The 27,784-nt window shown below is 42.0% G+C and overlaps 1 protein-coding gene across 1 annotated transcript; it reads right to left on the bottom strand.

Moving 5' to 3' along the window:
• Positions 1-284: 284 nt before the first annotated feature.
• S1PR3 (sphingosine-1-phosphate receptor 3) lies at positions 285-27,784 on the bottom strand. The gene is given in 3 exon segments (XM_075549714.1): positions 285-1,767; positions 1,769-2,933; positions 27,443-27,784. Coding segments are annotated over 2 exon segments (1,287 nt in total). The 5' UTR covers positions 2,797-2,933; positions 27,443-27,784; the 3' UTR covers positions 285-1,508.

A 27,784-nucleotide genomic window follows, 5' to 3' on the forward strand; every position in this document is an offset into this window, starting at 1 on the left:
TGCCATCCAATGCTAGTCATCCGGGGCCCTAAAGCAACTCAAGACTATAGTATGAAAAAGTGAAAATGCAATACCGAAGATTTCATCTCTTTACTGTCTTTATTGTTTTCCATTTTCTTAATTAATACTTGAATGCACTGCTTTTTGTGAAATCCCATCAATACCAAACCTAAACCCCCCAGGGTCTCTGAGGAGTAGTTTGCTCAAGTAAGCCTCCTTTTTAAGGTCTTTTAAAACAACAAAGTACTGACAGAAAACATCAATATATATATATATATATATATATATATATATATTCTCAGTAATCCTTTTAAAAAGTAAACAGACTGGTACAAGTTCAACCTTTTATTAAAACATATTTTTGAAGAATGCAAAAAGTGCCAGATCATGTTTCCCAACCTAACAAATCAACTATTCTTATGTTATCATAACTTTCAGGAAGCTGTGAAACTCTCCTTTCTAATATTGACTTGGCGCTTTTCTAATATAGGTCTAAATGCAGGTCATTCCCTTAGACAAATTGCTATCTCTGGTGACTCGGAAATATGAACAGGTCCACAAGTCTGTTTCACAGCTTGGCCTTGTGAGTCTTTCCTTGGTTGGCCTGGTGGCCTGGAACCCCTGGGAGACCTTTGCTGATTTTCTGCGAGTTGGAGAAATGTTGAAATAGGTAATCTAGCATCTTGATCTGCTTTACAATTATGTTAGGAACATACAATTGAGAAAGTGCCAGGCCCTGATGGAGCAGAACCTATGTCCACAGGCTCAGCTCAATTTCCAATGTAGGTGAGGTCAGATCTGCATATTGGGACCAATCATGGATAAAATCTTTTGGGGGAACTAGGACCTTAAAAACTTGCTTAAATCTAGAATTTTTTTATAAATTGGAGGAGACTACAAATAGCAACAACAAAAAACAATGGACTGCTATTCCGTTCATTGATTCTGACTCAGAGTGACTCTATAGGAGGAAGACAGAGCAGAGGTGACAGTTTCTGAGTCTGTAAATCTTTATGGGAGGATATACCTTCATCTTTCCCATGCAGAGCAGCTGGTGGAGTAAAACTGCTGACCCTGTGGTTAATAGTCCAATGTATAACCCATTACACCACCAGGCTCCTCCAAGATAAGCATGTCCATCTAACCCATAACCATATTCATATAGCTGTTTGTTCAATCAGAACACATGTGCATCATAACCTATATAGCTCAACGTACTGAAACATCATGTAGGAAGCATATAGACAAACAAAGGCAGTATAACAGACATATAAGTACCTTCTCTGAACCATAAGCAAAATGTAAAGTTAACAAAACTATCTGGTGGCACTTGTGTGACACATGGAGAACAATGGTGATTCATAAAGATGCTAATTGTGGAAGCAGATTAATCTAGTCAAAGAGGGCTTGAGAGCCCTGCAGACCAAGTGTGTTGTCTGCATTGAAATGAGTTAGCAATTCCTTGGGCTCTGCTCCCAAAGAAGTCCAACAATGAGTTGCCTGTCAAGCTACATACAATGATTTCCTGAGTCACAGCTCTTGAATAAACCCTTGGGCATGCTGCATGCAATAAATAAAAACATGCCTGCAGAGGGGTGTTGTCTCCACCTGTAATTTGATGGTGAGCAATGGGTGAAGCTCCTCTGCTCCTGAAAGCCAGCATCCTCACTTGCAAAGAACATTTGATAGGGTTTTGCTGTTTCAGTGTTGCAGGGAGAGGTGTGTATCTGGGGAAGGTTGTCCTTGATCTTCGGAGAGGGGTTGCCCATTGTTGCTGCTTGATTTGCTGTGGCTTGGATCCAGGGCAAGCTTGATGGGCGAAGGGTGGGCACCCTGGCCTCTGACCAGGCAGTTGCAGACCACACGAAAGAAAGCCTGGCGCATCTCCTTGCTGGCGAGCGTGTAGATGATGGGGTTCATGGCAGAGTTGAGTACAGCCAGCATGATGAACCAGTTGGCCTCGAAGAGTATGGCACACTCCTTCACCCTGCAGGCCACATCAATGAGGAAAAGGATGAAGAGTGGGGACCAGCAGGTGATGAACACGCTCACCACAATCACCACGGTCTGCAGCAGGGCCATGGAGCGTTCTGTGTTGTTGTGGTTGGTCACCTTGCGACTACTAGACTTCACTAGGAAATAGATGCGTGCATAGAGGATCGCTATGGTCACCAGAATGGTTATGAAGACGCTGATGCAAAATGCAATGTACTTCTTGGAGTAGAGAGGCAAGATGGTGGAGCAGTCAGAAAGGTTGTGGAGGCAGTTCCAGCCCAGAATGGGTAAGGCGCCTAGCGTTAAGGCAATGAGCCAGCACATCCCAATCAGAAGGAAGACACGGTACTTCTTGTTGGCATGGTAAGACCTCATTTTGATCATAGTCAAGTACCTCTCGATAGCAATGGCCAACAAGCTGCACGTGGAGGCCCCCAGGGCCACAAACATACTGCCTTCCCTTAGAAACCACACGGTCGAAGACAGGCTGAGAGTTGTCTTGCCTGACATCAAAATGTTGACCTTATACACGATGCCAGACAGCAAGTCGCAGAGAGCCAGGTTGCCGATGAAGAAGTACATGCGGCTGTGAAACCTGTGGTTTTTCCAGATGGCGATCAAAACTATCAGATTCTCCAAGACGATGAAGCTGCAGATGATCAGGAATAGGATGGTGGTGCGTGCGCTGCTCTTTGTGGAGTCCATCAGCCTGCTCTCCAGCTTCCCCACGTAGTGGTAGTGGATGAGCAGGGTTGAATTCCCAGAGGGAGGCTTTACTAGCGTCATGAAAACAGATGTCATCACTTAGAATTCACAGGCATTTATTTCAGAAAGCCACAAGAGGGAGCTCTGGGATCATCCCCAACACACTATTTTCAGGAAAAAGCAATGTCTGTAGCCCAGCTTGTGTGTCAAACTCCAGGGTGGTTATTCTATTCCTGCAAAAAGGAAGGCATGACATTAATGAATTAACCGCACAACCCAAATAATGATGACAGCAGCTAAGCTGGAGAGAGGCCTTAAATATGAAAGGGTTTTCAGGGATGGGCATGCAAAGGATGGATGGACAAAGCACTTTTCAAAATGCATGCCTATGGACACGGGCCTCAACTCAAGTCCTCCCTCCACACAAGAGGAGTTTGTTCTAACAATCCGGCACTCTGTGATGCCCACCTTCCTGACACGATTGCTGAAGACAAAGTGGGTGCATAAGCAAATGTGGTGAAGAAAGCTAATGGTGCCTGGCTATCAAAAATATAGTGCCTGGGGTCTTAAAGGCTTGAAGATAAACAAGCAGCCATCTATTTGAGAAACAACCAGGCCCACATGGAAGAAGCACACCAGCCTGAGTGATCATGAGGTGTCATGGGATCAGGTATCAGGCATCTAAGACCTAGAATAAAATCATACCCAATGAAGAGGGGAGAAGGGGGTCCTGGAGTGGAGACCCAAAGCCCATCAATAGACAATTGAACATCCCCTCACAGAAGGGTCACAAGGAAGAGATTAGCCAGTCAGGGTGCAGTATAGGACCGATGAAACACACAACTTTCCTCTAGTTCTTTAATGATTTCTCCCTCTCCGCCCCCACTATCATGACCTCAATTCTACCTCACAAAATGGATTAGATCAGAACATGCACACTGCTACAGAGAAGAGCCTGAAACACAGGGAATCCAGGATAGATAAACTCCTCAGGACCAACAATGAGAATAGAGGTACTAGGAGGATAAGAGGAAGGAGGGGAGAGAACGGGGGAATTGATCACAAGGATCGACATATAACCCTCTCCCAGGGGGACAAACAAGAGAAAAGTGGGTAAAGGATGACAGAGGATGGTGTAGGATATGAAAATAATAATATATAACTTATCAAGGGTTCATGAGAGAGGTCAGGAAATGAGGAGCTGATATCAAGGGCTCAAGTATAAAGAAAATGCTTTGAAAATGATGATGGCAGCATATGTACAATTTGTACAAATGTGCTTGCCACGATGGATGAAAGTATGGAATGTGATAAGAGATGTAAGAGCCCCCAATAAAAGTATTTAATAAAAAAATGCATGCCCATTAATAAGTAACAGAGGGAGAGCAATGCAGTCATTTGGTATCTAGAGTAGCTGGGTTGTGCAAGTCAATGAATTAGTACCAGCATCATTCATTCATGAAATGATCACAAACAAACCAAAATACAGCGGTCTTCTGAAATCTGAACGCATTTAGAAATGCTGAAAAGTTAATCCTCAACCAAACCCCATGGGAACTGGTAAACCAAGAAGGAAACTGAATATTTACTCAGGGCAAATAAGATGGGATTGGGAAGATAGCCACCGTATTCTTGGGCCTCCCCAAGGAACTTTATAGTGATGTGCTGAGAAAGCAACCACTATTCCTAGACAGCCTCCCTTGGTATCAGGGCCAGAAACAGAAACCTGGTCCAAGTAGGCCACATCCTTAGGGCCCCACTGTATAAGTACTAAAGAAAGAGAAGTCATACTGCCGTCCATGCTGGTCGCCTGCAGCTGCTTTGGAAGGAGTAGTTATGTCTGGCTCAGGCAAGGAAAGGGATACAAACTATCAAATCGAGTTAAGTACTACTGATGTGAAAGAAAGAAAGAACAACCAATGACAAACACATACTTGGTTGAAAACATGGGTCCATTATAAACAATTAACCCCCTAAACCAAAATCAATGCATTTGAGCTAAAAGAAACCATAATTTTGGAAGCACGAGTGGGATGGTGAAGACAGTGAGCCAAAGAGCCAGACTCTCTTGGTATAATAAGGGTTCCTCCTTCCTGTCCCTTGTCCCACCCACTCGACTAAAGTTCGGTAACTCTTGTGATACTGTGATTATGAAGCACATCCAACTACAGAGGTAGAATTGTCTTTGGTGGAATCATTACTTTAAATTAAATTTATTTGGGCATTTAAATATCTAATGGAGAGCAAATGAGGTTAATGTAAAAAACAATCCACTTGTATACAAGTAGGTATATGAAAAGAAGCTGGATTTTGGAGTTTAACTTTGTTTAAAAATCATTTTATTAGGGACTCATACAATTCCTATCACAATCCATACATACATCAATTGTGTAAAGCACATCTGTACATTCATTGCCCTCATCATCTTAAAACATTTGCTCTCCACTTAAGCCCCTGGCATCAGCTCCTCATTTTCCCCTATCCTCTCCACTCCCCCTCCCTCAAAAACCCTTGATAATTTATAAATTATTATTTTGTCATATCTTACACTGTCCGACATTTCCCTTCACCCACTTTTCTGTTGTCCGTGCCCCAGAGAAGAGGTTATATGTAGATACTTGTAATCGGTTCCCCCTTTCCACCCTACCCTTCCTCCACCCTCCCAGTATCTCCACTCTCAGCACTGGTCCTGAAGGGATCATCTGTTCTAGACTCCCTATGCTTCCAGTTCCTGTCTGTACCAGTGTACATCCTCTGGTCTAGCCAGATTTGTAAGGTAGAATTGGGATCATGATAGTAGGGGACCACGGGGAGGAAGCATTTAGGAACTAGAGGAAAGTTGTATGTTTCATCATTGCTACACTGTACCCTAAATGGCTTGTCTCCTCCCCAGGACCCTCCTGTAAGGGGATGTCCAATTGCCTACAGATGGGCTTTGGGTCTCCACTCCCCACTGCCCCTCATTCACAATTATATGATTTTTGTTCTGATGATATCTGATCCCTTCGGCACCTTGTGATCATGCAGGCTGGTGTGCTTCTTCCAGGTGGGCTTTGTTGCTTCTCAACTAGATGGCTGCTTGTTTACCTTCAGGCTTTTAAGACCCCAGATGCTATATCTTTTGATAGCTGGGCACCATCAGCTTTCTTCACCACATTTGCTTATGCACCCACTTGTCTTCAGTGATTGTGTCGGGAAGGTGAGCATCATAGAATGCCAGTTTAATATAACAAAGTATTCTCACATTGAGGGAGTACTTGAGTAAAGGCCCAATGTCCATCTGTTACCTTAATACTAAACCTATAAATATATGCACATAGATCTATTTCCCCATCCTCATATATAAATATATTTACATATGTACATGCCTTTATTTAGACCTCTATAAATACCCTTTGCCTCCTAGCTCTTTTTACTTTCCTCTTGTCCCACTATCATGCTCAGCCTTCATTTGGGTTTCAGTAATTCCTCTCAGTTACATTACCCTTGGTCATGCCCTACCAGTCCTTCTACACCCTCCTCACCACTGATTTGGATCACTTGTTGTTCCTTTGCACCTGGGTGTGCTAACACCACTTCCTTTCCCCCACCTCTCCCTCTCCCATGTCTCCCCAGAACTGTCAGTCCCATTCTTTTCTCCTCCAGAGTGTTCATCCAGCCTATCTTATTTAGACAGACCTACAGAGATAATAACATGCACAAAAACAAGACAGAGCAAAACCAAGCAATAAAATAAAACAGAAAAACAAGCCATTGACAAAAAAACACAACATGAAAGAAAAGCTTGTAGTTAGTTCAAGGACTGTTTGTTGGCTAGAGTTTAACTTTTATCATGGTTGAACCACAGCCCTAAATATAGTTCAGAGCCAAGTGGACCACTTTCTAATGAAAGAATGCCCTGGCTTTAGAAGAAAGAGAGCATTTGAAAACTTCTTCCCCTCACTCCCAGTTCCAAACCCCAGTGGGGCTTTTGAGCAGTGAGGACTTATTCTTGCATGACCATAGAGCTCTGCAGTGGTGACCAGTGTGTGGATGGGCGAAGAACAGGAGCCTTCAAGCTACCTTTGCTAGAAGGCTCCGTCCATGGCCCCGCTGACCCCATCAAAGCCTTTTCTCTCTTAACTTGCTTGTGGGTCTTGAAATTCCTCATATCTGGAAGAGGTAGCCCCCACTGTTTCTTTACAAAAACATCTCCTCATGTCATGGGACTTGAGTGTGTCTGTCGTGTTTGAAACCACCTGGGTTCCGTTGTTCACTATGACACCTACCCTCTGTCTGGAACTGACCCAGAGTACTTTACATTGGCCCTATCTGAGGCTATGGAGGACAGAAGTTTGAGGTTAGGTCAAGCCATATATCAGCACCACCCATGTGTCAGTTTGTCATACCGTGGTGGCCTCATGTTGATATGATACTGGAAGCTATGCCATCAGTATTTCAAAGACCAGCAGGATCACCATGGCGACCAGGTTTCAGCAGTGCTTCCAAACTAAGATAGACTAGGGAGAATCATCTTTTGAAAAGTATCCAGTGAAAATCCTATGGATCATAGAATATTGCCTGAGACTTCAACTTTCAAACACCAGGAAAGACCAACTTTCCTGAGAAGGGCATCATGTTTGGTAAAGAAGATCAGGGAAGTTGATGAAAATCTTCAGTGCATTGAACTGACACACGGCAACAAACGGCTGAAACATTCCAATGATTAAAAGATGGAACCGAAAGCCCACAGAGAAGAAGCACACGGCCTAAGCGAACACAAGGTGTTGAATGGACCATGTAGCAGATACAAAGGAACAAAAACATTCATTGTGTGATCACCTTCCTCACATAATGGCTGAAGACGAAAGTGTGCATAAGCAAGTGTGGTGAAGAAGGCGGATAGTGCCCGGCTACTAAGAGATATAGCGTCTGGGGACTTAAAGGCTTGAAAGCAATCAAGCGGCCATCTAGCCCAGAAGCAACCGAGCCCACATGGAAGCAGCACACCAACATAGGTGACCATGAAGGACAGAGGAGACTAGGTCTCCAACATCAAAGGTGGGGTGGTGGTGAGAATCACATCACCGTGAAAGAGGGGAGTGCATGATGGGGACCCAATGCCCACCTGTAGAGAGCTGAACACCCCTTCCAGAGGGGTAGTGAGGAGGAGATGGGCCATACAGGGTTCAGTGTAACAACAATGAAACTCAAAACCTTCCTCTAGTTCCTGAACGCTTCCTCCCCTCCCAATCATCATGACCCCAATCCTACCTTGCCTTGCGGACCTGGTTGTACCACAGGATGTACAGCGGTGCAGTGGGGATCTGGAGGCACAGGGAATCTAGGACTGATGAACCCTTCAACACCAGCGGTGGGAGTGGCAACACCAGGAGGGAAGGGCATGTAGAAAGGGAGAACCGATCTCGGAGATCTATGTGTAACCTCCTCTCTGGGAGATTGTCAAGGGGGAGGCGGGTGAGGGGAGACGCCGGGAGTGTAAGATAAGATATAATAATTATTTATAAACTAGCAAGGGACCAGGGGTGGGATCGGGGAGGGAGGGGGATGGGGGGGAAAAAGGGAAACTGAGCTGATGCCAGGAACCCAAGTGGAAGGTGAATTATGAGAGTGATGAGTGCAACGAATGTATAAGGGTGCTTTGCTCATTTGATGTATGTACAGATTGTGATAAGAGCCTTATGAGCCCCAATAAAAAGATTTAAAAAAAAAAGAGAAAATATCATGGCTTGGGTCAGACAAAAAAAAAAAAGATGGAACCGAGCTGAGCAAAGTTTTCTTCTATTTTAAATAAAGTTGATGCAACTTGGAGGTGAATCAAAGGCATTCATAGCAGCTGGCAGAAACCTTTCTAGTTTAGCCAAGACTCCTTCCTAACCTCAAAGAGGACAAGCCCAGCATCTTTTGAGGTGGGGCTAATCATAGAGTACTAACTTTGATGAACTGAAGTGGGGGACTGCTCCCTGCGTGGCCCCTAGTTCCTTCTCCGCCTGCTTTATTGCTCTCAGCTGGAAAGAGGCTCAGCAGAGCCAGCAACTTTTCCTGCACACCATCAAGATGCTTGGTGTTTCCCCGGACCCCCTTCTGTTCTTGCCCCTTTCATTGTTATTTGCGTTCTGATCAGCGTTTAAGCACAAACCAGATTCTACCAGCCTTGCAACAGTTTCTGGAATTGACCCAGTGCCCAGTGACTTTCATCTGAGACCACATAATACATTTTTTAAAACTTTTATTGTGCTTTGTGTTTTTATTTTGCTTTTAGTTTTTTGTTTCTTTCTATTGTGCTTCAGATGAAAGTTTGCAGAACAAATTCATTTTCAATTCAACAATTCATACGTGTTTGTGTCATGGCATTGCAATGATTTATGAGGGTCATAAACCATAATCATAAACCATGGTAAGCCCTACACTGAAACAACCAATCTATTTACTATCCCTTTAATTAGCCCATTCCAGCAGAGCCCAGAGCTGTAGTCTTCATCTGCTAATTCAAACTCTGTGATTTTGCTGTGTTCCAAATTCAAAGCCACCAACTGGTCTCCAATAGAAAGGCTGAGTGGGTGGGATGGGGTGGGGGGATTCTATTACCCTAAAATGTCTTTGGCTCTCACGGGGAAAGTCTACCCTGTTAAACTGGCATCGACTCAATGGCAGTGAGTTTTGAGTATAAATCTTTACATTCATAAGAGAACACCCTAATATAAAAGCCTTGCAGAAACTAAAATCAAGGAAGACCATAAAATAGTTTTTCACTACAAGAGCGTCTTCCAAAGCTAGTCTCAAAATCATTTCATCTGACTCTCTCCTTGTCTTGGAGCTATTGATTATTGATTGGGTTTCATTGCTCCAGGCAAGTCCACAGTTTGTAACAATAACTCTCAGCTCTGCCCTGATCCACCAGTGTTTCCATTAGTCCTTTCCTTTTTATAAGCCATCTTATTGACATATAATTCACATATCACAGAAAGCAACAGTTCAAATACATCCAAAAAGGTTGCTCAATCGGCCGGAAGTGCAGGTCATATCGCGGTTCCTACTTGCTGTGCCTGGGGAGTGGTGCCAGAGAAGCACCAGCAGCCTGAGCACTGTGTAGTAGGCACGCCAAGCAAGGGCCAACCTGACTTAAGCTCTCCCGAGATGGCCAAGCAGCCAGACTACAACCTGGAGAAAATAGAGAACAAAGCAGAACCCACTGTAGACATGCTTCTCAATTACCTGCAAGCTTTCAAGAAGGCCCTGGACCTGGTCATGCAGGTGCAAAAGCAGACCAACAAAGAAACCAGAAGCAAGAAAAAGTCCCAGTGATGACTCCAAACAAATCTGAAAATAATAGAAGTTTCCCACAAACTTTTTGAAGCCCCCTTGTATCTATCTCACAACTTTTGCCTGTTCAGTATTTACAGGTTTAAGCCTTATTGACAGCAATTATAAAAATCTGTTTGAAAGCTAACATTCCATGATCCTTGTAGTTTTCCATCACCCTTACCCTCCACTCCCCACTTTCTGCATACTGACCCTATTAACCACCAATAAACTTTGATATCTCACTAAAAAAAAAAGTTGCTCAATCATTACCACTATCAATTTTGGAACATTTTCTTCATTATTGCATCCACTGTTAACTGCATTAATATCTCGTGCTAATCCCCCAACCTCCCTATGTTACCCCTAAAGAAACAGTGATCTAGTTGCTGTCTCTATAGGTTTATCTATCCTGGATTTATATTTTACAATATACAAAAAGAAGTAAAAGAATGGAAAAATAACAATAAACTAAAACACCGAAAATCTCATTCCAATAGAAAATAAAAAGTAGCAAACTCTAGGGCAAGTTAAAAATGAGTCAAAAGGGAACACAAATGGTAAGATGTTAAATTTAAACCAAACCATCTGCAATAATCCACTTTGCCATTCTCCCTGTCTATGAACTACGCTGCTCACATCCCTCTTCAATGGCTGAGGTTCCATCTACGAGGGGACTCTGCAAATGGATGTTGGGCTTCCATTTTCATCCTGTCCTTGTTGCTAGGTGCTGACTCATCGGGACCCCATATGCAACAGAAGGAAACACCACCCAGCCCGGTGCCATCCTCACAACTGTTCTTCTGTTTCAGGCTATTGTCGTCACCATTGTGTCGATTCATCTCATCCATATCCATCCTGTCCTATCCTTCTGCAACGTGGGTGTGCAGAATTTAAGCTCTGATATTATTCCCTCTTCTGATCTTGAGTCTTATCATTTGAAATCCTTGGATCGCGTGGGCTGATGTGGTTTTAGCTGGCACTTCACTTAGATTATTTCTGGCTTAAGACAAACCTTTAAGACCCCAGATACTATTCTTTCTGATAGCTGGGCATCTGATGCTTTACCATACTTTGCACTAGCGCACATGCCCTCACTAATCACTTAAGGAGGGCACGTATCAAGCAGGGTCACATCATAAGAATGAATTATTCATAGATTAGGCTTATGATTAAGTGAGAGCTCAAAATTCAGTCATGTGTCTAATGTTTATATATATACTTGGTCTACTATACGGGCAGCATTATCAGGTTATTGAAAAATAATATGAACAGCATACCGTGTTACCCCGAAAGTCAGACATCCCCCAAAATAAGACCTATTTACAGTTTTGCTTCTCGCTGAAATATAAGGCACCCCCCGAAAATAAGACCTCCCCGATAGTAAGGCACCCCCAAACGTAAGGCCTCACTGATAATAAGGCCCCCAAAGCTACCGTAACTCTGGACTCTGGACAGTAGTGGTGAGCACACGCACAGCCCATTGTTGGCCACAGCACAGCCAGAGAAGACAGGAAGTGTGAGGTCTCTTTTAATCAGAGAGCCTGCGCCGCTGCCAGGACAAGCTGCTGCCTGCTGCTCGCTCTGCCCCGATGGAGTCTGGCTGACTCACAATTAGAGAGTGAGTCCCGCAGGGCAGGAGTCAGGCACATTGTGTGGATACACAGGGGTGACTGAGGTAGGGGGAAATATCTGATAAAAGCGTGGGGGAGATGTCTGGTGGAAGTGTCTGTTGATCTTCTTAAAGATCCTTAACTTTGCTGAAGGAAATTATCCAGCCAATGTTGTGATGCTTTGAAGTCTTTGGGGGCTTTGTCAAACTGTGGTGCCATTGCAAGGGCAAATTGTTGAATCCAGCCCTATTCACAACCAAAGCCTTTGCTCTCCCGTCAACAACAAAATGACACAGGAGAATCGGGCGTGGGGGTTGGGATTACCAACCTCAGGCCCCAGGACCTTGAGACCAGAAGAACTAAATAGTGCCTGGTTACCACTAACAACCACTCTGGATGGGTTTAAAATAGAAAGTCCTGGGCAGAGTGGGAGCAAAAGGTGGAACAAAACTCAAAATCATTTAGAGAGAGAGAGAGAGAGAGACCAGGTTTACTGATCTGATAAAGACTAGTGGAGGCTCAGACTACAATCCTTGGTCATGCTTCAAGCCTGGAACTGAGTTCCTGGCTCAACTGTAATCCAAACAATAAATAGGCCATCAGATAAGCAATAATATCAGGGAGATTAACACGCATTAGAAAAATCAGCCATATTAGTTCAAAAGGATATCATTTACCCAGAAATAAAGTTCAAGAGACAGAGAAGAATAAGAATGAGGGATAGTACCATTTCCCCGAAAATGAGACAGTGTCATATTAATTTTTGCTCCCCAAAATGCGCTAGGCCTTATTTTCAGGGGGTGTATTACTTTTCCATGAAGAAGAATATGGTACACATTTATTGTTGAACAACAGAAAAAGGAAATGTATTACCTGTATACAGTTACCATTTTGTAACCCCTTCTGATCCCCCTGTGCCATTTTAAGTGATCCCCTCACCCCACCCCTATGCCAGTTGTGTCACCTCTTTCATTTCTTTTCATGATATTTGAATCTTCTTTATCTGAATTTAATTTTCCAATGATTTGCTAATGTAATGAACTCTTTAAAAGAATAATTTAATCTTGTAGAGTCTTTCTATTATTTTTCTGTTTTGTTTAATTTCTTTTTATTTCTATTCCAGTCTTCATTATTTCCTTTCTCCGAGAGACTGTAGGTTTCTGAAATCTGTATTTATTTTTTCTAATTCCTGGAGATGCTTGGTTAAGGTGTTAATTAGGTCTCTTTCCAATATGTATTATTATGCTGCAGTTTATTTTATTTGTGATATTTTTATATCTGGGTTGTTTTCCAGGTGACATTATCATGTTTCTATTTTGAAATGAACTTGTTTGTCACTAAAGACTCCAAGTTCATTTCAATTTTTTAAGCCACCCAGACAATTAATTAAGTTTGAGGAATAAGGAATCTAAAGGGATTAAAAATTTTTAAAGAAACATACTACATAGACTGTATATATAATATATGTAAAATACAGATAATATATAAAGGAACTCCAGTAGTGTGGTGGTTGTACGTTTGAGGTAATTAGTTAATTGTGCCAACCTGGCCGGTAAACACATGTGGGGTTAATCGAAGGATGGAGCATCTGTGGATTTGTTTCTCTAACGTACCCAGATTAACACAATGTTGGACTGTGATCTGCATGGTCGGCAGTTTGAGATCGCCAGCCACTCTGTGGGGGAAAGACAGGGCTTTCTACTTCCTTAAGCAATTAGAGTCTCAGAAGTTGGCATCAACTCAATGGTAGTGGAAGAATGAGAGATAATACATACTATAGTCTATATCTATTACACAGCCCATCTCAAAAAATGAAATGAACAACAATAGTCTATTAAACTCTTCTCTTTGTTTTGTAACCCACTCCCATCCCCCCCCCCCCCGGCTCTGTTCTTCCCCTGTTGCTGGCCTCCTCATAGTCATCAGCGTCTTTTCTATAACTTTATATAAACTGTGTGTCTTTCTCTTTGTTTTTCCTTATAATGATAGTGATATTAAATACTTATTTTTGTAAAATTGGCTAAGTTTGCTAATGATGTTGCCATGTTTCTTAGTCTCATATTGTTGTCTATCACTGTTGGCTTTCTGTCCTTTGGACAAATATTTCTTGAAATGCTGGTCCTGATTTTACAAATTATTTCAATTTTCTATTTATCTAGGGATGTCCTAATTTCACTATCAAATTTTGCTGGATGTGTAATTCTTGCTGCATATGTAATTCTTGGTTGGCTATGTATTTTGGGGGGTTTTGTATATGACTGATGGGGTAGCAGTTGCAAGTTGGGCTGCTAACCGCAAAGTCAGCAGTTTGAAACCACCAGCTGCTCCATGGGAGAAAGATGGGGCTTTCTACTCCTATAAAGAGTTACAGTTTCAAAAATCTATAGGGGCAGTTCTACCCTTTCCTATAGGGTCACTATGCATTGGCATGGACTCTATGGCAGTGATTTTTTTGGTTGTTTGTTTGAGTTTTAAATGTCGTGCCTGCATGGTTTTTGTTGAAAAATCAGAGCTTAGTCTTATTCATTCCCCTTTGTAGGTAACTTGGATTTTCCTGATATGAATTTAGGATTTTTTGTATAGTTATGGACATTTTAGTTATGACATATCTTGATTTTCTTTTGGGGGAGGGGTGTTCTATTCTGGTTTTGGTCTGTTGAGCTATTTGAATGGATATCTTCCAATCTTTTACTACATTAGGGAAGTTTTCTTCCAACAAATATCCAACAGTTTTCTTGGTGCTTTTAAGAAAACCTCTTTGGGAATAGCGAGACCAGGAGGATAGGGGAAAGGTGAGGAGAGGAGGTGGAAGAAACTGTTGGGGAAGGGAGACAGCAGTTGGTGTAAGAGATGAAAATATTAAGTTTACCTTTATCAAGGGGTCACGAGGATGGGGGGGATGGAAGGAAAAAGAGGAGCTAATACGAAGGGCTCAAATAAAAAGTAAATGTTTAGAAAATAATGATGGCAACATATATGTGCAAATATGCTTGATACAAGTGATGTATAGATTGTTATAAGCTCTGTAAGAGCCCCCAAGAAAATGATCTTTACAAGAAAGAAAACATCTTCCTGTTCTGAAATTAAGTTATCCATACCCTGTTTCCCTGAAAGTAAGACATCCCCCAAAATAAGACCTGCTTAGAGTTTTGCCTCTCACTGAAATATAAGGCACCCCCAAAAATAAGACCTTCCCGAAAATAAGGTCCCCTGAAGCTACTGTAACTCTGGACTCTGGACCGTAGCGGCGGATGCCACCGCACAGCTCACTGTTGACTGCAACACAGCTGGAGCAGACAGGAAGTGTGAGGTCTCTTTTAATAAAACAATAAACAATAAATGTGTACATTATTCTTCATGGAAAAATAAGATATCACCTGAAAATAGGACCTAGGGCATCTTTGGGAGCAAAAATTAATATAAGACACTGTCTTATTTTCTGGGAAACAGAGTAAGTGATTTTTCTTGATGGTGTCCACAGAATTTTTTGAGCTCTGGTACACTCCTGGTTGAGCAAAGCTGGTTATCTTGTTCGTGGCCTCACCAGAACATTGCTTTTAATAATGCAAACTGTACTTGGTCAGTTGACAATTTGCTGCTTTACATGTCTCTTTGTTCACAGTTTTGCTCAGGTTCTTCTTTGAGTCAGCATTTGGTCTACTTCTTGACCCTTTTTGCAATCGCAGGGTTCCAGGATTATCATTAATATTTGTTTTACTTGTTGGGGGTTTTTGTTGGTTTTTTTTGGGGGGGGGGCTTGCTGTAGATTCTGGATAACATATCTGCTTGGCCTGCCATCTTAGATACACCTCACGCCATTTTTGTTTTTTCAAGAACAGAAATAGTAGTAATAATAAAGTAATTGTGCCTAAGGTTGAATTTGATTCATACTGACTCCACATCACAGCAGAACTGGGCTTCAATAAGGCTTTCAACAGGTAAATTTTCAGTAGACCATCAGACCTTTCTATATGAGGTGCCTCTGGGTAACCTTAAATACGCAACCTTTTGTTAAAAAGTGGAATGCATAAGCTAATATCCCAGAAATAACATTAAAGCCAAAAAGCAAAGAAACTCACTGCCATCAAGTCAATTCTGATTCATATTATGGGACTTCAAAAAGTTTGTGGAAATTTCCCATTACCTTTACACCAGTTTTTCCATGAACTTTTTGAAGCCTCATTGTAATATCAGCTATTAGCTGAAATTTTTGAGTACTGAGTATGTGCCAATTAGCCTGGAGAATGTCTCCAGGTTTGGGAGGGGGGGGTAATCTTGTTTAATACTTGCAGCAATACTGTGACATTTGTAATATCTTTACCAGTAGCTTGTATCTTTAAAGGTGCTCCATCAATGCTTATATTTTTTTATTATTTGATTTTCTATTTGTCTGAATGAAGAGTCATTATTTCCATCAGAAGACACCAGGACAAGAACCCTCAGACTTCTCCATTTGTTTCACGGCTACAGTAATGCTACATTCAAAACAAGAAGAATGAAGAAGCAGTCTGCTATCTCATGCAACTTACAGGTTGGTAAACTACTTGGATAGCGTTTCCTCATTTAGAAGAAATGACCTAGAAAAGGGGCAGAATTAAACCGCTCTGTAATTGGTGCAAATGGGTTACATGCTGGACTGTAAATGGAAAGATTGGAGATTCAGGTCCACTCAGAAGTGCCTCAGAAGAAAGGCCGGGTGATCTACTTCCAAAATAAATCCACTGAAAATCATATGGAGCACAGTTGTACGATGACACACGGGGTTGCCACGAATCAGAGGGGAGTCCGTGACAGCTGGTTTCGTTTGCCGCAGCTCCTCTGGAGAGACCACAACAAAAGATACTCAGAGGCAGCTGCCTGAGAATGTCTTCTTTCCTTGAATAGGAAGATGCGGTGACCAGGAGTCCTCACCCCACTGAACAGTGACACAGCCAGCCTCTGGTGGGCTTGGAGCACACCGGTCAAAGTGACCTTCAGCCCATAAGAGGCAGCCTGGTCTGTCATTGTTGGGATAACTCCTCTGTCCACAGCACACTGCACATTCTGTTATTTGTATCGTGTACGCGAGGCATACAACCATATTTGTATCTCAGAAACTGAGAAGGGCAAAGTTAGAATGGTCTGAATTATGAAAATAAAAGGATAAAGAGCCTGGACTTTTATCTGAATTTCAACTCAAGCGGGAAAAGAAGTTCCAAGCATCAAAACTGACCACCACGTATGTGTCTTATGTTGAAAGCTTGCAAGGACCCTTGAAATTAGTTTGTTTCCTTTGTGTCAAAGCCCGGCCCCTCTCCTGCCTCATAACTTAGTACAACTCACTTGATATGTTGCATGATCCCTTTTGATTATATTCCTCATTTTGATTTTTCCGTACAGCACAGACAGAAAGAGAAACTGAATCACTTCACGGTGTTAGTCTTGGATGAGGATGAGAATTAAAAGTAGACCACTGGCTGGCTCCTCAGCCTCCACTTCAGGCTCTCTCTCTCTCTCTCTCTCTCTCTCTCTCTCTCTCTCTCTCTCTCTTTCACACACACACACACACACACACACACACAGATGCAGTTTTCACAAAACTGTAACCATTTTGCTATTTCATGCCGTTCACAAGTCGGTAAAACACACGCAGAACAAATAATGAAAGCTAATAACCAGCAATAAATTTCAGGGATACATCAAACTATGAGGCTTGAAAGTGAACATTTCTTACTAATGATTGATCATTTTCCTAAATTCAATACTCATCATTAAAAAAGTACATTTCATCAAGGGCTCATGAAGGATGGGGGAGCGGGGAGGGAGGGGGGGGAAAAGAGGACCTGATGCAAAGGGCTTAAGTGGAGAGCAAATGCTTTGAAAATGATTAGGGCAAAGAATGTACAGATGTGCTTTATACAATTGATGTATGTATAGGTATGGATTGTGATAAGAGTTGTATGAGCCCCTAATAAAATGTTTAAAAAAGTACATTTCTCAGAGAATCTATATTAAATGTTATTCTTCGTATTTTGCATAATTGAAATGTATCTTATCTCTTCTTGGATTCTAAAGGCATATTTTGTTTGAATTTTCGATATTACAAAGTAGGCCCCATAGTGAATGTTGAGCATATATCTGTTTGTGCCGTGTCTCTTAATTTGGGGTGTATACAAGAGGGTACAAAAAAAACCCAGATTTTTTTCAAAGCTATATATTTAATTAAAAAAAAACAACTATGTAGTCTTTTTCACAAAACAACCTTAGCACCTTCAAAGTACTCCCCATTGTACTTAATAAATTTGTCAAATCTGTGATTCCGTTCTTGGAAACATTTTTCAAACTCATCTGTTTGGATGACTGTGCCTCCCTCGTTTTTTTCTTCACCTCTTGTGTGTTGTCAAATTTCTGTCTTTTCATGTCCCTTTTCACTTGAGGCAACAAAAAGAAGCCGCACGGAGTGAAGGCAGGTGAGTAAGGTGGGTGGGACAAGAGAGGCATGCTGTTTTCTTGCCCAAAATTGGCCTATTGAGATGGCTGCGTGAGCAGGCTGCATTGTCGTGGTGACAAAACCTGTCCCTGGTCTACCACAAATCAGGACTTTTTGGTTGCACATTGTGACACATGCAATCTTTTCTGAACCTCTAAATAGAATGCTTGATTAACAGTCTGATCTGGTGGAACCAACTCCAAATGCACTATCCCGCTCACATATAAATAAATAAATTAGTAAATAAATAAAAATGAGCATCATCTTGATCTTTGATTTCACTTGACAAGCTTTTTGGAGGTGAGATGATGATGGGGTCTTCCACTGGCTTGATTGATGTTTGCTTTCAGTGTCATAAGAATAGTACCATGTCTCCTCACCAGTAATGACCTTGGAAAAAAGTCTGGGTCACTTCGGAGCTGTTCTTTCAAAGCACAGCATTTTCCACTTAGGCACAAATTTTGCAGTGACCTTTCTCATTCCCAATCTTCTGTTAAAATTCTCTGAACAGAGCTCCATGTTAATCCAGATCACTTCCCCCCTCTCTTCAATGGTCCATTGTCAGTCTTTGAGCACAAGTACATGAATTCTGTCAATATTTTCATCCATGTAGAAAGTTGATGGATGTCCAGGATGAGGTTTGTCATCAATCAACATGTCACCTTTTTTGAAACGGGAAACCACTTGATCACTTGAGTTATTCCCATAGCGCTGGACTTGTAAGCTGTTTTCAACATCACAACAGTTTCTGTGGCATTTTTCCCAAGCAGGAAAGAAAATTTCACAGCTGCCTGGTGTTCTCTTAAATCAGCCATCACCAAAAAAAAAAAAAAAAAAAACGAGGTTCAAACAAAACTGCTTTTACCAAAAAATTTTCTGTGATCTGCCAAGAGAACCTTCCCAGGCGACACCACTGGGTGCACTAATTCAGAACGACTTCTTAGATGATCAAATGCACACTATGAAAGCTCAGCCCCAGTAGAATGATTTTTTAAATACTCTGAAAATTTTAAAAGGTATGAGCCCCTAATAAAATGATTTAAAAGAATTTAAAATAAAAATTAACAAAATATTTTTTTTAATTTTAAAAGAAGAAATCTCTGCCCAGCAGAGCTTTTTTCCATTTTTTTTGGGGGGGAGGTACCCCTTGTATATCCAGCAAAGGTATTACTGTGCAGTATGGGTTTTCTATTCCCAGTTGTTTTAAGTGGTGTCATGTCTATTTCCACAATTGTTGTACATGCCCACCAGCAGTATATAAGAGTTTCAATGTCTCCACACCTTCTCCAGCATTTGCTGTTTTCTGATTTTCTGAATTGGGTTATCACTGTGGGTGTAAGGGGATGGTGAGCATTTTTTTCATGTGTTTGTTAGCCATTTGAGTGTCATTTTGGTGAACTGTCTGTTGCCTAATCTTTGGTGAACTGTCTGTTGGTGAACTGTTGCCTAATCTTATTATTTATTAAATAAAAGGATAGGCTTACGTAGTAAGAAGGACTGTAACAGCTAATTAGTCCACAGAGCAGTACAGAGGGCTCAGCTCAACTCACTTTCATGGAACAGTTAATATAGTGAAGGTCCTTCAAGTCATGTGGGCTGTCGGTCCAAGGTCAAGGAAGCAGACGTTGGAGTCAGCCCTCCGGCAAGACAGGTAGGGTGGGGCGGCAACAGCAGGAAGAAGAGAAGTTAAGTCCTAGCAGAAGCCAGCAGCACGGAGCATCCTCAAGAAGCATGACGGAGCAGATCTCCAAGAGATGCATGCAGGGCAGGGCTAAACGATTCACAGGTTGCTGTGCTCATAATAGCACAGGCAAAGGATGGCTGGTCCGATGAGGAGGAACTATTGCCCACTTTTCAATTGGATTGTTTCTCTCTTACTGAGGTGTTGCCGAATCCCATACATTGTCACTTTAGTAACTACATTAGTACATTAATAATGTACAGTAGTACCTCAGTGGTTTGTCACTTCTCCATTGTGTCATTGCTAAAGATTTTTCCAGTCCATGGGCTCTTATTTATTCTTTTGATAAAGTTTTCTGATGCACACAAGCGACTTAATTTTTGTAGGTCCCGTCATCTATTTTTTACTGGATGTGTTTCCTTCATTGCATTTGTTAGCATGTGGATGCCCTGCAGTAGGGCTCTTGGTTTGTACCAAGTTTCTCATTGATAATATCGATAGCACTGTGATTTACATTTAGGTCTCTTATTCATCGAGTTCCTTTTTCAGTATGGGGTGAGACATGGGTCCTGTTTTATTATTTCGTAGTAGAAGATCCAGTGTTTCCAGCCCCATGTGTTGAAGAGGCGGTCTCTGTCCAATGTAATCGTTTTTTGGCCCTTTGCTGAAATATATACTTTTGAGTAGATGGATGCCTTTTTTTCTGGGGTCTCTATTCTGCTCCATTGATGTACGTATCCATCATTGCACCACTGCAAAGCTGTTTTGACAACTGTGACTGTGTAGTAAGTTTTGAGGTTGGGTAATACAGGCCTCAGACTGCGTTCCTTTTAAAGAGTCACTTCCCTCCATTGAAGTTGGTAATTAGTTTTCCCATTTATTTAAAGAATGACATTGGAATTTGGATCCAAATTGCATTCCATTTATAGATTGCTTTGGGTAGTATCGGCATTTTTACATTAAGTTTTCCTGCCATGAACACAGAATAGACTTCTATTTATGAAGGCCTCTTGTGAGAGTGTTCTGTAGTTTGCTTTATACAGATCTTTTGTTTCTTTGGTGAAGTTTATTCGTAAGAGCTTCATCTTTTGGGTGGCTGCTGCAAATAGTGTTTCTTTCTTTCTGTCTTTTTCAGAGCTCTCTTGACTGGTATACAATTTCTGCTTGTTAGCCTCGGGTCCTGTAACTTTACAACAATCCCTAGTTGTTTTGTGCAGTGTTTTTGTGGAGTCTTCGGAATTTTCTACATATAAAATTCTATCATCTGCAAATAGAGAGAGTTTAACTTTTCTTTGACCAATTATATTCCTTTGATTTCTTTTGGATGTCTCCTGGTTCTGGCTGGGCCTTCCAGAGCAGTGTTGAATAAGAGTGGCGATATGGAGTAACCTTGTCTAGGACTCGTTCGTAGGGTAAATGTTTTCAATTTTAATTTGTTAAGCATGGTGTGAGCTGTTGGATTTTTCATATATAGCCTCTATTATTTTTATAAATCTCTGACCGGTTGAGAATAGACTGTCGCTATTCGTGGGCCTGCATTTCTGTGGGGCCTCTGTGCCTTTTGAGTGCTGGCTTACAGTTAGGAGGGACAGAGCTGTGCAGGTGGTGGGCTCTGCTTCTCCAGGAATGACGAATTAGCAAGAAGAGTCCCCGCAGAGGCCTACAAGCTCATGAGTACCTGGTTCTGCAAAATGTGTTTGTGTGAGGAGTGGGGTCAATTGATAAAAAGGAACAGTTACAGATTACAAATCCTTGAGTGTTTTATTTTAAAATATGTTTCTAACGCTACTGTTGTTAAGGTTTGACTACTTCTTCATTTCCATCTGATTCCTTTTTTTAGTATATGTGCTGCTGAAGTGAGCACACCATCTGATTCCTTAAAAATATGAAGCCGATTCTGATCCTGGGAGCTGTCCTCAGCTTGTCATAGCATCTGACCTGCCAATCCGTCTCTACTTCTACTAGCTTCTGAGCTCCTGGCTTTCCAGCTTCCTGGCCCCATGCAGCCAAGGAAATCTGGAAAAGACTCTTGTGTAGTACCTGACAACCAAACTAGCATTGACTATTTTTTGTGCTATAAATTTATCTTTAAATATAGAAAACATTAGAAAATATACATGAAGCTAAAACGGACAAATGTGACTATGTGCTGGCTAGGGTTTTTTTGTTTGTTTATTTGTTTTGTTTTTACATATTTAGAAAGCTGAGGCACAGGCCAGAAGATCCAGGAATAAAGAAAAGCTCCAGGTTAAAGATGTTCATTATCAGTTCTTGCAGCTTCTTAGCAAGTCTTGATTCACACAATGAATTTCCATCTTAAAAATTCTTGTCACTAGAACAAAGCACTCACTACTAAGTGATGAACAGACAACCTTGTCCGGACAACCAGGCAAGACCTGTCCATCTGACCCTCTCTGTAAAGAATTTAGTATTTCCCATTCAGTGACATACACTGCTCATATTTGACTGTTTGGGGTATTACTCAATAAAGATCCTGCTAAGAGGTTTTATTTCATCATCATTAAATCAGGGTCATCAAATCTAACCTCAAAGTACTTCGACATCAATGCTGTTTCTTTCGGCTGAGAAGCAGTAAAATGTCTGCTAGAGTCACTTGGGTGACCTCCTCTTGGACTCATATCAATGTCAGTAAAGGCTCACTTCCACAACCAACCCCCCAGTTCCACTGGGAAGCATTCCCTTGGAGGGATAGTCTGGGAAGCAAAGTCGGATAGATTCCAGATGTGGAATCTTTCACTCCAGAAATTCACTTTCTCTATACACGTCAATTGGAAAAATAAACAAACTATAAAAAGAAGGGAAAGGAAAAAATAGGGAAAAGTATTTTCACAAAACCTGTGCTGGCTCTCCCCCCCCCCCCCCCACCGGCTCTTCAGTGGCATAAAAGTAAGGCCCAATAGAACAGTGATAACATACTTCTGGGTAGATATATTTTGTTGTATTTTTTTAAAGGCAAGTTCTCCTAATGTGATCAAAAAGTTCCTCATCCATACTGAAGTAAAACACCAACATTTGCCAACAGGCAAGGCTTATTAGAAAACAAAAAGTATCTTTTTCCCATACAAATTAATCTAGAATGAGTTGACAGTTTTCTGGCCACAGCTAATTCTGTAATTCAAGGGTATTTCCCTTGCTACCGATTTCTTGTGGCTTCACTCTGCTTAATTATAGGAAGCCACATGTTTGGAACTTTGATTTCGGTTCAGGGTTCTCAGAAAAGTGACTGCTCTGATAGATGAGTTAGGTAGAACTTTCCATTTTCTAGTCCATTCGTCTTCAGAATACTGAAGGGAATTAGTCTTCCTGGGCAGACTTCTTGCAGTCAAGTGGCTTTTTCACAAGTCTGTCTGCTAACTTGGATCTGGATATAACCCAGGAAAACCCCAGCTACCCGCTGGTACAAGAAACTCCAGTACAGACTTTGCGTATGCATCTCAGTGAATGGTCTCCAGGGCTTTGTCGACTGAAAAGCAATTGCTTTAAGCACATACTTGATCACACACCACGTCCACATTCTAACTTCCTTTTGGTCTACCCAATAAAGATCCTGCTATCTAAGAGTTTCATTGTAGCCTCCTTAAGTCGGGGTCATGAAACCTCATTTCAAAGCATTTTAACATCTATACCTTTCCCTTTTGCTAAGAAGAAATAAGATGTCCTCTAGAGCCACATGGATGGCTCGATTTTGGACCCCTGGCAATGTCACCGAGGCATCCTATCCCACTGAAAGGCATTCCTTGGGAGAGGACAGTCTGTGAGGGGAGGTCAGCTGGATCTTTTACATCCTTTTCCTTTCAAACCATTTCTATTCTACTTGTGCTGAATAAGGACAGCAATAAGATTTCCACAGGACAAGTGAAGGTGGATAGAGAGGAATCAAATTGTGCATCTGGAGGAATGGGGAGTGCCGTGCCTAAAAAGTGGTTGAATCTGTGGTCCCTGACATCCCTTCTCAAGCCAGGCACCACACATGGGTAATATTGTGCGTCACACGTGTCATTTCTCGTCCCCACAGCATATTTGCCTTCTGAACATCACGGGGGGAAATTGTGACTGAATGGGAAAGGGCCATGTGTCCTTCATCCCACAGCTTGAAAGAGGTCAGGCTGGGCTGAGTAGACTTCTCAGTGTGACTCCAGTACACATCATGAGAAATGAGCCTTTGAGATGGTCGCAACCTTTCTACGGTACTTGGTGGCTAGTTGGTGACAAAGTTTCACCAGCAGATGGTTAGAGCCAGCTTGCTTCTCACTAGTCTGCTAGCATAAAATTAGAGTGTTAACCTCAGGAAGATCACGAAAACATTTTGAAAATGTTGAAGTCAGGAAAATAGAGTGGCGTCCTCCAGGATCACCTGACTCAGGAATCTCACCCCAGGCCTTGACTGTTCTGGCAAATTCCACATTGATTGTTGAATAGAGAAAAAAATCCACTCATAAGATTATATGCTCCATTTAAGTTTTTCAGTGGTTTGACTTAACTAACCTATCAGTTTTGTCCCATATATTTAGCTTCAACTTTTCAAAATTAAAGTAATACCCTATCGTGTAAATATCATCAATAGATGAATGGATAACGCAGAGACAGCACACACATACCACAGGGAATCAGTGTTTCCCTTAGTCAGTTCCAACTCATGATAGCCCATGTACAACCGAACTAAGCATTGCCTGAGCCTGTGCCAGCTTCATGCTATTTGGTATGTTTAAATCCATTGTAGCCACTGTACATTTTGTTTCTCTTCTACCTAAGGGGGATCACCTTTCAGCTATATATCACATAATATTCTTTGTGTGCCATAGATTTTTAATTGGTTAATTTCCAGAAGCAACTTTCCAGGCCTTTCTTCATAATCTTAGTCTAGAATTTCTGATGAACCCCATCTACCATGTACAATTTTGCTGGGGCTTGACATCCAAGTGGTATAACTTCTATCATCATAGTATAGCAAGTTGACAGGTGGCATAATGGAATATCACTCAGTTAATTAAAAACACATAAAATTCTAATATATAGCATATGCACATGGAATAGCCTTGAAAACATTATGTTAAATGAGGGTAAAGCAGAAACAAAAGGGAAAATATTACAGTACCATTCTTATCTTGACGTAACTGGAATAGATAAATCCATGAAGACATAAGAAGATTTAGTGGTTACCAGGGAATGAGGCAAAGGGGTATGATAATTTTTATCAAAGAAAGAAAGAAGTGCACATGTCTAGTCAAATGTTGAATCATTTAATACAGTGGTTCTCCACCTTCCTAATGCCGCAACCCTTTCATACCGTTCCTCACGTTGTGGTGACCCCCGCAACCATAAAATTATTTTCGTTGCTACTTCATCACTGTAATTTTGCTACTGTTATGAATCAGGCAGCCCCCCAAAGGGGTCACCACCAGAGCTCCTGTCCACCTTTGAAATACGAAAATAGAATTAAAATAAATATGGCGAGTTTATACCCAGAAACTTGAAGAAGAATAACTGAAGTATGCTATGAACAGCAACTAGATAGAATTCCAGGAACCCGGGTGGCACAAGTGGTTCATGATGGACCCAACAGCTCCCTGGAGGAAAGGTCTGGGACGCGTCATCTGTAAAGATTGCAGCCAAGAAAACTCTACAGCAATGTTCTACTCTTTAACCCAGGAAATCACCAATAGTTGGCAGCTAGCCACAACAGATACAACTCCACCCGGCCCACCCTTCCCTCCTACCATTATCATTTTATCTACAAAACCTTAGGGAAAAGCCCTACAAAATCATTTATTTGAAAGAAAAGGCATAGCAAATGAGTCATATTGCGAAACTCTAAAATTGACCAAAAGGGAATTGTGTAAGTAGAGATAAAGCAATAGAAAACTCATCACTCTGGCTCGGGGAATCATATTGGCTAAGACCAGCTAGCTGGCTGTCAGCATCCTGGATCACGGTCTAAAGGCCAGGAGGTAAAGGGAAGTTTGCAGAAGGATAATCTTCAATGTTTCAGGATTATGACATGCTTGAATTCTCATTTTTCTGGTAGTGGAAAATAGAAACATACAATATAGGTGTTACTCTATTTTTAGGAAGATGGAAAAATACCATGGAAGCGTGTTAGTATCTTAATTTCAAGAAAAAATCATTATCTAAGTTTAGAGAAAAAATCTCCTTCATTAGGGATTGGAAGTTATGGCTCCCATATGGAAAACTAAGATATCATGTACTTAACATGATTCTCAAATGTAATGAAGAAAATGCAATGTTAAAGAGAAACCTGGACTCCTAGGTGGTGCAAATGACTAAGAAGTTCTGGTGGGAACCAGAAGGCTGGCGGTTGGAGTCTACCAAGATGTCTCTTAGCAATTTACTTTTTAAAATCCAACAATCGAAATCTCGGTGATTTCAGTAGTTCTACTCTGACATAAGTGGGGGTCAGGAGTTGGACTACACAGCCACTGGTAGTCTGTCTTCAGGAGAGACCTTAAGACAGACTTTTACAGCTCTAGTGTCAGATGACAGGACCAATCTGTTGGTTCAATGTGAACATTGTGTTCACTAAGCGACAAAATTCATTGTGTGTTTTTCATGTCAACCAAGTTATTCATTTCAGCACTGAGCTCTGATTAGTTAAGGAAAACTAATTATGCGTCTATGGATAACTATTTCTTCTACCACTACCAGAGCACAATGCACAGAGATCACATACTGATGACACACAGTTGGGGTAGTACCCCAACTACCACCACCAATGACAACCCAGGCAAGGCCACCCTTAGCCACAAACTCTCAGAACCTAATCCCAGCCTTCGGCTTTCTAGGAATTAATATTTGTCTTATGTACAGCAGCAAGACTTCATTTATGAAGAAATGAATATAAAAACATAAGTTATGAATGAACATGGGATTGTGTAGCTACACCATTTGCCATTTCCATTCTCTGCACTTTTGAAAGACATAACTGTAAAAATACTCAGGGTTTCAGTTTAGTGGTGTCTTCTGTTTTTAAAACAATCATCCACAAGTCTGTTGGACTCCTGCTATTACACTATTTCGTGATCTTTAAAGCAAAGTGTCTGCCCTATAAAAAAATTCAACATCAAGTCCATCCCACTCTTAATATAAAAATACCACAAAGAAATGTGCCACCAGGAGTGCCCAGAGCCAAACAGAGACAAAAAGAAATCTGGAGAGACAGAGACAAGACCAGCAGAGGATGGGAATGACAAGTGGTCACATTTGCACAAGAGACGAGCAGAGAATCCAGCAGAGCCTGTCAGCTGACAGCACCTTGTTTAAGAAATAGGAGGAACATGGGATTTTGTGGGGACACAATTAAAATGAATGGTTTTCTCAGGCTTATGACAAGATGACCCTGCCCAGTAATGCAGGTCCTCGAGTCCAGGGAAACGTTGGATAGAACCCTTTCTTGGAAGAGACACTTGTTCACTAAGCTGAGTTTAATGCTCTGACTAATCCACGCTCCTGTGCGCAGCTGGTCCCAGGACTGACAAGGCGGGAGGGAGAATGGGATGCTGATGTGGCTCCCTGGACAGCTCTGCACCCCACCCCCACCCCGCCCCCAGCGTTATGCGGCCCAAGATCTGTTGGAATTCGCTCAGAAAAGTGGGCCTAAGTGGTCCCCACCCACACTCGGATGGAACTTGGCTGGCTCACCTCAGTGTTAAAAGGCCCCTTTGGTCACCAGCACGCTGCTTGGGTGGCACCGGGCGGGCGTTGCTCCGGGTGCGCTTTCTTCTGCTCCGTTGTCTGCTGGCCTGGGGACACGCAGCAGCCTCGGGTAAGGTGCTGGAGAGCTGGTCCTCCGGCCTGAGGTTCTGGTTCGGGTCCACTCACTGGGCCGGTCGAGCCACTGGCCTTAGCGCTCGATCGGATCCCGGTGGTGCGTCCAGACCCTGGGACTGGATTGCTGGCCACGGCTAGAGAGAGCCGGAGCGCAAAGTTTCCCGGAGTGGCCGGGGCGGAGCCTCCCTCCTCCTCAGCTATCCCTCCTCCTGG

This window comes from Tenrec ecaudatus, chromosome 5, assembly GCF_050624435.1.
Source record: "Tenrec ecaudatus isolate mTenEca1 chromosome 5, mTenEca1.hap1, whole genome shotgun sequence".
Classification (NCBI taxonomy): Eukaryota; Metazoa; Chordata; class Mammalia; order Afrosoricida; family Tenrecidae; genus Tenrec; species Tenrec ecaudatus.